Source organism: Elephantulus edwardii, unplaced genomic scaffold (assembly GCF_000299155.1).
Source record: "Elephantulus edwardii isolate Elephantulus edwardi_28Jun2011 unplaced genomic scaffold, EleEdw1.0 scaffold00151, whole genome shotgun sequence".
Lineage (NCBI taxonomy): Eukaryota > Metazoa > Chordata > Mammalia > Macroscelidea > Macroscelididae > Elephantulus > Elephantulus edwardii.
The window spans coordinates 2543859-2556896 of NW_006399901.1; the positions used below are offsets into that span (position 1 = coordinate 2543859).

At 44.5% G+C, this 13038-nt stretch overlaps 1 protein-coding gene across 1 annotated transcript in view; it reads right to left on the bottom strand.

The window, feature by feature from the left end:
* EIF4ENIF1 (eukaryotic translation initiation factor 4E nuclear import factor 1) overlaps window positions 1–13038 on the bottom strand; it is a 60129-nt gene that overhangs the window by 942 nt on the left and 46149 nt on the right. The window contains exons 9-18 of the mRNA XM_006894887.1: window positions 12318–12550; window positions 9360–9431; window positions 8764–8947; window positions 7728–7807; window positions 7273–7412; window positions 4240–4324; window positions 2942–3074; window positions 1411–1755; window positions 835–999; window positions 5–92 (exon numbers count right to left, since the gene is read on the bottom strand). Of these exons, the coding sequence (XP_006894949.1) occupies window positions 5–92; window positions 835–999; window positions 1411–1755; window positions 2942–3074; window positions 4240–4324; window positions 7273–7412; window positions 7728–7807; window positions 8764–8947; window positions 9360–9431; window positions 12318–12550 (1525 nt within the window). The remainder of the gene's footprint in view (window positions 1–4; window positions 93–834; window positions 1000–1410; window positions 1756–2941; window positions 3075–4239; window positions 4325–7272; window positions 7413–7727; window positions 7808–8763; window positions 8948–9359; window positions 9432–12317; window positions 12551–13038) is intronic.

The following is a 13038-nucleotide window of genomic DNA, read 5'->3' on the forward strand; positions in this document are numbered from 1 at the left end:
GTGCGGCAGGCCTGACCGGCTGGGCACATTCTGGGGCGTCATTGGGACATTGACAGCCGCTGTCTGAGAACCTGAACCTGGAGGATGCAGAACTGGGGGATAAAAAAGGTTTTTATCACCACTCAGCTTGAGGCGGATAGTGGTTCTATTCTAGCCCCCATAGGAAGTCTCGAGGATTTAGTGCAGTTTCTTTGGAAACGGCAAAATACCGACACAACCAAGATGGTTAGTACTTAAGAGGTATTCAGAAGCCAGTCAGTTTGAGTCCGTATGTGCTAGGATTGACTGGATGGAACCACGGACCCCAATTAGGAAACCTGCCCACAGTACAGCCCTTCACTGGTGCCAACCAGTGTTGTCACGAGTTATTTAAGAGCCTCCAGTCTGGAAACTATGAACATTGATAAATGTCGATAGTTGTAGAGGGGCTTCAGGCCTTTTGTTCACAGGGTCCGCTATGAGTTGTACTCACCTCGAAGGCAATCAACAACAGGACATAGTAAGTACCCACATCACAAAATACTAACCACTGGGGAGACGGCATTTCCCATTTATCAACATCCGTGTATGGAGGAGTCGGCCTCCTCCCTGAGAGCCACGTGGCAGAACTAGTCCATGCCTGCCTCTCCTACTATCCTTACAGGGTGAGTTAATACCAGATTCACTGAGCGGGCTTATTTCAGACTGTCCACTGGTTACATACGGAACTCAAGCATCTTGGTAAAATGTACCATCTTGTGGAGTTAAAGGATGAGAATTCCTCAGCGTCAATCCACCCCCCTCCCTGGCACTCCCCCGCCGGCTTCAAGCCTCCCGGGCCTTTGCTGAGCCTACCTGAGCGCTGGAGCTGCTGCTGCATCACTGCCAGGTGCAGAGGTGTCCCAGGACGGGGGTTTAGGAGAGGGTGACCAGCAGCAGGCAAGGGGTAGAAGGGCTGGCCCAGGATCGGGCCGGACAGTCCCTGTAAATGAGTCAGGTCCATCCCAGGAGGAAGCACACCTGTTGAGTAGAGACGTTAAACTGCTTAGTATTAATCTTCCGAGACATTTTTAAGCGTTTGCTTTATAGTTCGGCTAATCTGGAAGTTTACAAAAGATGTTTGAGGTAGATTTTTTATTTTATTATTTTTGTGTGCGTGTACCGTCAAATCAGATCCGACTGGTACAGGAGGAGATTGTCCCTCCTTCCCCGGCAGAGCATCTGGTGGATTCAAACCGTGAGGCTCTGGGATTGCAGCTGCAGCTCTAGGCCACCAGAGCTCCCCTTGAGGTAGATTTTTAATCTTAATGGACTAAGGGACAGGGTGGATTAGAACCCCTGCCCACTAGCTGGGAGCACCCCCCACAGTACAGCACTTCACTGGTGGCAGTGTCAGCACACCAGGCCCACAGACCCAGGCCAGGAACTCACCAGCTTGAAGCAAACTTGGCAGATGCTGAGGGTGTACTCCCTGGGTCAGCATCCTCTGGACCAGTCCTGGGTGAAGCTGGTGTGGAGGCCGCACAATCAGTACATGAGGGACAAGGGGGACTTGGTGGACAGGGCGGAGAAAAGGTGCTCCTGGAACTGGGGAAGCCAACGTGGGTGTTTTTCTCCCAGTCATTTTAGGGCGATAATCTTGTTCTTTGGTGTAACGGTTGGTTTGGGACATGGACATAGAACAGGAAGACCGCTGCAGCGTTGAGAGTTTGGGATGTGTAGTGGGCGAGGAATCTTGATCGGCATTGGACACAGAGTTGGATGACAGGAGGGTCTCTGTAAGAATCCAAAGAGAATATTCCAGTATTACAGGCAAACCTCTCCGAGATACTTGCACCTCCCCAAAGGGAACAGTAAATCACATTTCTAAAAAAGCTCAATTCTTATTTGTAAGAACTCCCTTCAAGGGAGTTCTGGTGGCCTAGTGGCAAGAAGCTGCACCGCAATCCCAGAAGTATGTGGTTCAAATCCACCAGAGGCTCTACTGGAGAAGGAGGGGCAATCTCTTCCTATACCAGTCAGATCCGATATGACGGTACACACACACACACAATAAAATTTTTTTTTTTTAAAAAAAAAAAAGAACTCCCTTCAGCAAGTTCAGAGATCAGTATACTAGGGTTCATCCTTAACCATAAAGAGGCCAGAATGATAAGGAGATCCTGACTGTTAATGAGGTTCTGGGCAGTTAAAAGATGCTTGGGAAAAGGCCCAAGTTTTCTGGTCTTCCAGCTTTGCTTGAAACAAAGGTTTTTTTTGGTGTATTCTGGAAAACAATACACTCTAAAGTGGTAAAAGGCCAAGTCTCTAACCCAGGAATAGGTGTGGATCAGTGAGCCTGCCCTCAGGCCTCTAACTCAACAGGGGCATCCTAATCTGCCACAGAGCCACAACTTGGATTTGTCAGCTACTATGAATTAAGTGCCTTTTAGCCTACGGAGGAAAGCAAATGAGTTAAGTGATAGAAATCATCAATAGGAATTTCAACAGCAAACTAGAGTCTGTGGAGGAAGCGAAATCCTTAAAAAGGATTTCCTTTTTAAGAAGCGACCACATAGGGAAAAGCTCTCACGTGATTCTACCATATCTGTGACCAGGCCTGGCAGGTCAGTGTCACCACGCCCAAGTGTGACTCCTCAGAACCTCTCAGAGATTTGCTGCATCTGTTCAAGAGACAATTCCTGTACACAGTATCCAAATCTTGTTGCATACTTACCTCCACAGACTGGAGGGCATCTTTTAGGAAAAAGACTGCTTATACTTTATTAACTTGCCAAATAATGCAAGGATTTTAAAGGCTTTAAAGTAAAGCTTATTCTCTTTGTCTAGTGTTCATATCACACTAGGATATTGGTTAGGATTTCATCCCACAGTCAGACACGGATCGGGGGCTCTGCTGAGAGTCACATCAGGCCTGCGTTCTTGCCCTCACACCTGACAATGCACCTCAAACACCACCCACCTTCACTGGCCTTCTGCGTGTCCTCTTTCCTGTCACCAAGAGAAGCTTTGCCAGGTGCCGGCTCCTCCTTGCTTTTCTCTTTGCTCTCGTACATCTTACGAATCACTGAGGTAGGGGTGAAGGAAGGAGAAAGCTGCAGAAAAAAACAAGTGTTAACACAACCTCTGAGTGCCTCTCCCTCATTAACCCAGGATTAACTGGCAAAGCTGCTCAACACGGTGGAGTCTTCATATTGGCTACACGGTGGCAGGGGCCAGTGAAGGCCAGCACTGAAGGAACAAAGCATGGGGTAGAGAATAAGGCCTGCAGGTTACATGAATCAAAAAAGGTAGCAAAGCACAAAGCTTCAGCTGGCCTGTGTCTGACGGTGGTGGAATCTGCTCGCACAGCCCAGCATTAGGACATTTGGGAAAGGATGTTCCAGAGATGAACTCCAGAATCTAACATACTCCATAATCCTAATGTTTCCCTTCCTACCTTGGCTACTAGGAAATTTCTATTAAGTCAGTGGACACATCAACCAGTGCACACAATGTGCTGCACAAATGAGAGAGCACCTTTTACAAGTGAAAGTGCTCAAGTATGTGAACTTCCTGGAAGCCTCTGTGACTCATCCTTTAGGGGCACTTCCCAACTCTTCTCTGTCTAGAACCACTTAGATGTGTATTAGGCATGTGCTTTATCTCCCCTCCCAACTAAATTACACCCAGTCCTTGATGACAGAAGACAGGGTATGAATTATGAGCAGAAAAGCAAGGTGGATAGGGGAGAAGACCCAGTAAGGGTCTTGAAACGCAAAGTTCCACCTGTTTTAACAGCCTCAACCTGATGCTAAAGGCATGCAGGAGAGTGAAACTTTTTAACCACAGTGCTGAAGCACAAGATAGTTTTAAAATCTGACATGCTGACACTTTCTCTCAAACCCTTCAGCCCCAGCAAGTCTCTTACAGAGATGAGTGTGACTGTCACCAGCATGCTCTCCTGGACTCATGAGCTAATCAGTCAGCCTTCTAGCCTCATTTCCTCTTCTTCACCCTCGTCCTTCTGCCAAAGCATCTATTCGTTTGTTTGAACCTACTAACTGAACTTGAGTGCCCTCTGCCCACACTCTCTGCCTCTTGAACACATTCCCTAATACCAGGCTTCATTAGCCTCCTAACAGACTGTCCTGCAAGGGGAAGTTTTCAAAGAAAGGCAGGTGTGAGAGAGGATCATGAACTCAGTTACTTCTGTGGAAGGGACATTTGGGGTACAAGCAAGCAGGGAGCAACCTAAGGTCATTCACAGAAATCACTCACCATGCTTGTGATGGAGGCTGAGGGAGCAGGCGAAGAGGAATTCCCTTGATGCACGGGTGCTGGCGACTTGGCCACTCGCTGCTGCCTGAAATGAAACCAAAGACCAGGGTGAGCACCAAATTCAAACTAGATGGTGCTCAGTAGCAACCTAGGAATTCAACTTTTTTTTTTCTTTTTAATTATTTTGTGTGTGTACCTTCAAATTAGATCTGACAGGTACAGGAGGAGATTGCCCCTCCTTCTCCAGTAGAGCATCTGGTGGATTTGAACCACGCACTTCTGGAATTGCAGTACAGCTTCTTGCCACTTGGCCACCAGAGCTCGCTGGAATTCAACTTTTTTAGCTCCAATTCACTCTTCCACATATTCAAATATATGCAAAGGCATGTGCTAAACTCTGAGAGGTGGCAGAGACTTAAAGAAGCAGTTCCAGCCCTCAATCCAGGACGGGAAATACCTACTAACCCAAGGCAAACCATAGGAGCAAGGGGAAGGCTACGGGCTGAGGAATGACGGGATATTCTTACAACTCTTGGAAAGTTTTACAGAGAAAGGCTACAGTCTAAGCTGGGGGTGAGGACAAGGAGCTCCAAGGTGGAGCATGGTGCTGCAGGTAGAAGGAGCAGGGATAGGCTTGGGAAGACCGTAGGAATGGCTAGATTACTCAGGGGGGTGTACCAGCCGGCAGCAGGGTGCACAGACTCTTTTCCAACACCAGCTAGGTCAGTGCCTAGTGCAGACCTGATGTGCTGTGGTTCAAATTAGAAGAGATCCAAGAGCGCAGGCTATTTTAGGTGCAGGTTCCATGCTGCAATCCCCACCACTCCCCACTGGAGCTCCCTACTGTCCATTAGAAAGGAAAAGCTATTTTAGGCCACTAGGATAGTGCAAGGAGCTCTGGTGGCCTAGTGGTAAGGAGTTGCAATTCCAAACCAAAAGCAGGTGGTTCAAATCCACCTGCTGCTCTGTGGAAGAAAGATGGACAAATCTCTTGTGTGAATAACGACAGCCTCTGACAACCTGCTGGAGAGTCAGCTGTGAGTTGATTCTGACTCGAGGTCACATAACAGTAACAGGACACGACACCAGATATAAAGAGACAGACTTGTATCATGAGTTCCCCCAGGTCTACACAACCCAGGAACAAGGGTCAGGAAGGTAACTTCTCAACTTGTCAACACTGGAACCTGCGGGAGCAAGACACTGACTGTGGTACTGACATGGCAATCTGAAAAATCATCAACACTAAAATGCTTCTTAATTACAAAGCGCAAAGTATGGACAGAACTGTAGTTTTCAGAGATGCACATCTGGGTGGCAAAACTGAAAAAAGTGGTAATTCCCTGGTGCTCCGAAGGCTGGCTCAGGGTCCTGTCTGGGAGAGGAAAGGAATATGGCTTGAGCAGAGCCCCAGGAGGGCTCCTGGGTGGGTACAAGAGGTTGGTGTTATGTGTCACACTTGTTGTAGGCCACTTCTCTGTTTAGCTGTGCAGTTAGAACACAATACTTCAATCGCTTCCAACTTTCTCTTCAATGTATAGTTCATTTTACTACTTGTCACAACAAAAAGAATAAGTGAATGATGTTAAAAATCTACTTGTTAACGGATCAGCAAATCCATCTCCATCAAGAAACAGCCTGATCACTCACCATGAAGCCTAAGGGAAAACAAAGGGGACTTTTGTTTTCCATCTTCTCACACGTGTTAACTGCCATTAAGGAGCCTCTGTCATCTATAAAAACCCTTAACTGGCTGCAGAAATCATAGTTTGGGTTTTTAAAGAATAATTTTATTGTGATTTTAACAAAAGTTAAAAGTTGGATGTTTTTCCATTCATTGTTGCATAATTTCCTCCCTCCCCAGTCCACTTTGCTATGTACCTCTCATTCTTAACTGTTCTTATACAAATAATGCATAATTATATATTCCTTTTAAACAGTTCTTTCCTTCATCTGTTCCAATGCAGTGTTCATTATTTATCCCCTCATAACCTGGGGTTGCTGTAATGCTGAACCTTGTGCCATCTATAAAAACCCTTCCAAAACAATTCCATTGTGTGACTATGCAATCGTTTTTCTATCCATTGATCTGTTGTTCATGGGGACCTGGGCTGCTTCCATCTCTTTGCTATTGTGAACAATGCAGCAATAAACATGGATGTGCATATATGTGCTTGAGTGGCAGCTCTGTTTTTTTTTTTAGTGTGTGTGTGTGTGTGTGTGTGTGTGTACCGTCAAACTGGATCTGACTGGCAAAGGAGGAGATTGTCCCTCCTTCCCCGGCAGAGCATCTAGTGGATTTGAACCATGCGCCTCTGGGATTGCAGTGCAGCTTCTTGCCACTAGGCCACCAGAGCTCCCCTAGCTCTGGTTTCTTAAGGGTGTATTTCTATTTCTAGTAGTGGAATTGCTGGGTCAAATGCTATTTCTATTTCCAACTTTTTGAGAAAGTGCCAAACCACCTTCCAAAGTGGTTGCATCATTTTACACTCCCATTAGCAGTGAGTAAGGGTTCCAATCTCTCCACATCATCACCAGCATTTGTTGTTTATTGCTCTGTTAAACTTTGCTATTGTTGCAGGGGTGAGAGGATGCAGCATAGTTTTTGACATCATATCATTTGGTTTTTTTGGTTGTGTACCATTGAATGCGATCCAACTGGCACAAGAGATTGCCCCTCCTTCTCCAGTGGAGCATCTGGTGGATTCAAATCATGCGCCTTTGGGATTGCAGTGCAGCTTCTTGCCTCTAGGCCACCAGAGCTCCCTACATCATATAGTTTTAAATTCTGTTTGCTCCTTCCATGTGATCAAAAGGCAGACTGCAGCCAAAACAGTGATAAGTTGCAAAGCTGGGGCCCTGCAGTAGAATTCACGTGGTTCACTCCTTTATCACATCTTTTACTGGCAGGATGAGATTGTCCACCATATCCAGCACAGGAGATGAACACACAAAGCAGTATTAGACGAAAGCCCACTCATTTAAGAAAAACACCTTTGCTGAACCCAGCATGGGGAGTATCAGTTGAATTACCTGTTTCTGAATCCATCTCTGGTTCTATCCACCTGTGGTTTGCCGAAGTCAGGCTGGTAGAAGTTAGCTGTCTGCATTGCAAGGTCAGGTGGCAAGGCCAGCCCCTCCAAAGCGGCCTGCTGCAGCTCCAGCTGGCTCATCTGCTGAAGAGACAGAGGTGGATGAGCAAAGAATGAATGGCCGTTCCCTCAGCACCTCTCACAAAGGTATGGCTAAGCAGCCGCTCAGAAAATCACTGACACTCAAACTCCAGTAACTGTGCAGCCTGCCACTCACTGAGCAGGATCTTAACTGCAGAAATACTGCATTAGCTGCTCAGCAACACGCCAAGCCTCAGGATCTGAATTCATTCAGAACCATTCCGAAGCACCGTAGCAATTCTCCATCCCATAGGCAAGGAGGAGGTGGCTGAAAAGCAAGCCACAAGCTAAACTTGAGAGTGAGCTTGGACTGACCTGGGCTGTGATGGGGCTCATGGGCTTGTGCATGCCTTGGAACGGGTCTCCCAGAAGCTGCTGTGGCCCCGATGAGAAGCCTGTCGGGAAAGTTAATGTTATTGGTGCATGTCTTCCCATGAGGGGCAGTCACTAAGGTGTGCTGGCTTTACTACACCTCTCTCCGGAGGCATGAGCTATACGGACCTCAGCCAGAGCACTGAATATCCCTAACTGCGAGCTATTCATCTTCCCCACTAAGCTTTGCTTTTGAGTGGAGCCCTGTAACTGGGAGACAGGACTTTTCTGCTCAGTGATCCACCATCACCACACCACTGTTACCAGGTGTATGTGACCTGCTGTTTGTGACCAGCAGGGATCTGAGTGGCCAGCTGCCTCCAGTGGCCCAACATGATCTAGGCGATTCTGTTCCAGCACAGCTTTCTGGGAATTATTTCTTCGAGTCACATTCTAAAGAAGCCACCAAAACCCCACATCCACCTCCTAGCCTTTGAGTTGATGCTGACCTAGTGATTCTATAGGGCAGAAGAGAACTCTTGTTTCACAGGGTTTTAAAGCTGTACATCTTTACAGAAGCAAACGGTCTCATCTTTTCCCCCCTCATAGTGGGTAGTGGTTTTGAACTGCTTACCTTTCAGTTAGCAGTCAAACATCTAACTGATATGCCACCAAGGTGTAAATTAATCACAGACTTGTTTACATAACCATCCATAGTTGAGTGTCTACCAATTTCATTAGCTTGGTAGATAGCTGTTACCCTTACCCTCTAACAAAAGCAATCTCGGGAAGTCAAATTAACTTTTGATTGAAACCCCAATACAGAAATACTAAACTGCAGGTTCTCATTTTAATGCAACCTCAAAGAGGGAGCATCTATAATATGAATCACTTCACTAGAAGGTAGCTGGCACCCCACCAAAGAAAGTTCAATGTTTATCCCCAAGGACATACTCTACAAGCATGTCAATGAAAAAAAATGTTTTTCCCGATGTAGGGACAAGTGGAGGCGGCTTTGAGAAAGCACAAGAGTATTTACCGACTGGTGATGATATCCTAGGGCGAAGATAGTCTGCTGAGGCTGCTCGCGTTTGAAACACCTGTGACAAGGGGGGCAAGGGTGCTCTTTGGCCCAGTAAAGATGCTGTGGGCTCCAAGCTTCCCATAAGGCCACTCAGAAGATTGGAAGAAGCCGGTCTCTGGATAGGTGGACCCAGAAGTTCCTAAGGGCAGAAAAGCCACAGTTAGGTGATGAAACCTAGTTTCCTCCTAGTGAGAAGTGGTTGATGTATGGACTTTGAAGGCACAGAAGTCGCCCTCACGGTCCAGTGAAGGATCTGTTATGTCTGTCCGCACATTTCTCCGAATGTTTAGCTAGTAACAACCACCTTACATTAGTGCTGTGATATAGACTTGATAGAGAAAGTGCAAACCAGAAATCACGGGCTTACACGGCCAGTCATTTCTGCCACCCTCCCCACTGAGAGCACTGGTGACAGAGAATACACCAGGCGGCAGCAGCATACTCTCGATTGCCAGGCAATGTCATTCTCTTGGGCCCAAACCTGGATCTACACAGTGGCAGCTCAAAGCCCACTGTTAGGGCTCTGAGGCCTGGGTGGGAGACTGAAGTACCTGGAGGATGTTCTTAGACACAGGCTGGCCTGGAATCTCAGCAGGAGACATCAAATGGCTTTCAAGGTTTCGCTATAAAAGTCAAAGGAAAATGTGTTTTAACCGCCTTCTTCAACACATAACATCTCGATTAATTAGGGACAATAAGAAAGTACAAAGAGTTGACACTTAACAGAATGTTCCAGTTATTGAAAACTATTGGAGGTCAACTTGTTCCACTTGCGTACACCTGCCCCAGTGACTTAGGTACAAAAAAACCAACTTGTACAACGATCGCCTGATCAAAATCAGGCAAGGTCTGTTCTCATGAGCTAACCCAAGGCCATTGTGCAGTTTCTAATAATGTGATTGTAAGAAAGAAAATGTAATAGGGAAACATATTATAAGCAGGCCATTTGGTAATTTCCAGATTTTCATTTGGGGCAGTACTTGCTATAAATTATCTCTGGTGAGATTTACAGACTGATGGTACTAAAATAACCTAGTAAGCAAGATGCAAAATTTTGCCTGAGTTTTATATTTTCAGTGGATTTAACGTAACAAAGCTGTTTCTAGATGGGTGTGATATGCAGAACAAAATTCCATCCTTTTAGTCTTTGTTCTTTCAACACACCAGGAGTTCTATTTCCTAGTCACCTTGTGCTGCCTCTCACACCCAGGACCTCTCAGCCGAGTCGGTTCTGCCTGAAGTGCTTTCTATTTGAGTTTTCCTTCTAAACGCAAGGTCCTTGGGCATGACAATGTCTTCTTGTGGTGTTAGAACTGGACCTAGTACAGGTTTGGCTTTTTTTTTAAAAAAAAATGCAAATCATTTTAATAACTCCTTAAGGGTCATAATTTCATCTAAGAAAAATAGGCTACTTTATACTACATGACTTCTATATCTACTGAAGACAGAATTTACAATTCCATTTGAAATGGGAGTTCAGAATGACCCAACCTATCCAATTTAGAGTTCAAATAGTAGGATTACACCTAAATGAATAAAGGCAAATCAGAAATTGCATACTAAATACAAACAGCAATAGAAATTAAAGAGTTATTTCAGAAATAGACTGTGATTTTACTAACAACCAAGCCGTGTTTTGGGCTAACACTTGGTGGTGTGCTTATTGCATTCTTTTCCTTGCTGCTTTTGCAGGTAACACTGAGTTTATGCTAATCTTAGCACAGCTGGGATTCCATCAAACATCCCTATAAGAAGTTGTTTAGATTCTCATTGTTTCAACTATACTATAGAACACTGAAATTCCAGTATAAAAACACTTAATTGTGAATTCCAGCTTGTATCAGCCTCTCTCCTATCCGGAGGTAGCATTTAGTTTGTTAGTAATATTAAATTTTATATTCGGCTTCCCCCATTGAAAAAAAACAAAACAAAACACTTAATTGATATTTTATTGTAAATTTATAAAGAACTTGGATTTCCATTAAAGTACTTACTCACGCTTAACAATTAGAAACTACGTAGGACAAACAGAAGCTTTATAAGACTAGTTGGGGGGAGGAGAGGAACGAATAATAATTTTTTAAAACTAGGAAAAGAAGCTTCAGTCACTCTTCAGTAACGGTGTCAGTAATCCATTATAAAAAGCCTGGGATCTTACCTGGAGCAAAATTTCTAAAAGTGCCAAGCAACAAACTGCTAGTTTCCATTTCTTTCCATTTTATTATTTCCATTTTCCATTTCTTTACTTACAAAGAGAGATGCAGCCTACTGGGTCCACATCCAGTTACCAAGATGCAGAAGTATAAAAGGAAGGATATTGTGCAATTTTGTAACCTGGTCTTCATTTAATATAATTTGTATCTAAGTATTTTATGTACAGGAATGACTCTAAAGCCATTGACAAGTACATCAGTGATCAGATAGTTAAAAATAAGTCCGAGATTTATTTCAGCACTAAGATGTCCATTTTTAGATGTCTAGAGTTTTTCCTGGAGCTAAAGGCCAGGAATGATGACATCTCTCAGTGTGACCTAGGTTTGCTGGCACCTTTATCCCTAACTGCTGACCAAACAGAAAAGAAAAGGGGGGGGGGAAATCAGTTGATTCAAAAGCTACTGCTGTTCATATTTAGGCAAACTTACATGTTTCCAAACAAGAAAGTAACAAAACAAAAAAAGGGAGGGGGGAACAAAGTAGGCAAAACTGCATGATGGGTTTGCTGCAATATCACAGGTGACAAAATGGCAGTATTAAAGCAGGTACCACGAACCGAGAGCCCCTTTCCAGTAACTGCTCTGTGTAGGGTGTGCTTTTATTGATGTACAATCACGCTACAACCGAACTCTAGGTGTAAAAAGTCCCAAAGTCCGGAGTCAGTTTTTTCCATGAGTAAATTAACAGACTGCATTTGTCGTGAGAATCCATCCTGGGTGCTTTATGAATGATCACAACGACTGCCTGTAATCCTGGTTATTCGTGAGCAGGTGCACACGTGCATAAGGAGCAGGGGATTTTACTGTAGGAATATGGCAGGTTACAGGAACGTAAATAATGGATAAAATAGGTATAAAGGATATTTTAATTTTGTTTAAAACAATGATTTGAGGCGAGCTCTGGTGGCCTAGTGGCAGGAAACTGTACTGCAATCCCAGAGGTGCGTGGTTCAAATCCACCGGATGCTCTGCTGAAGAAGGAGGAACAATCGCCTCCTGTACCAGTCAGATCCAATTTGACGGTACACACATAAAAAAAAACCAACAAAAAAGAAACAACAAAAAAACCCCAATGATTTGAGACAATTATTTCTATGTTCTCAGTTTTCATACTGTTCTCATAACAGTCTACTTGTTCTTGTAACAGTAAAGAATAAAACCAGTGAGGACCAAACGGCTGCTAAAGAGATTCTAACTTACTCTGAATACCTTTTTAAAAAATCTACTTATTGTGGTGGCAAGCTGTATAAAAGCAGGGAAAAGGGAAAAGATCGGGTTTTGCTGTCACACACTTACACTGGCTCTGGGCTGCGAAGGCAGAGTCCCGCTTGCCTTCATGGTGCTCACGAGCTTGTTGAACGCAGTCATATCTCCATCTTTTTTCAGCTGCCGATTGTTTGTTACAGCGTTGAGGGTCTCCTCTAAATGTTCTGCCATGAAGGGAGTTGAATTCTTTACTTGTTGGTCCACCTTCAAACCCTTGAGCCCTGCTTCTACCTCTTCCACTGAAAGAACCACTCCTGAATGTGCTGAAAAGTTAAAAAGAGCTGAGGTCAGGCAAGACAGAAGGGTGTCTGCTGGGCACTCTCTTTGGTGACCTTTAAAGTCAAGGTGAAAAGTCACTGCTTTCAAAGCTAAAGTGGGTATCAAAAATAGACGGTTTGTTAAAACCATAGGTGTTCAATGGGAATAAAGCTGTATTTGGGTACTTACTAAGTGACATACTAATCTAGTGTGGCTGGATTTCATTTTATTTATATCCATAATTTACGCCCATGGATGCAGCATACAATCCCCCCCAAAATTAAAAGAATACAGTAATTTAGCTTAACTTTCAAAATTTACGTTCACATTCCATCCTTATTTTTATATGATATGAGGCTTCATATCAAGCTTCAGTTTTTTCTATTCAGATAATAGTTGTTTTAGCAACATTTTTATAAACATCCTTTCTAACACTGAGTTGTAAAATAAGGGGACACATGTGGGTAGCAGGAGGGAGGGAAAGAAGGAGGGA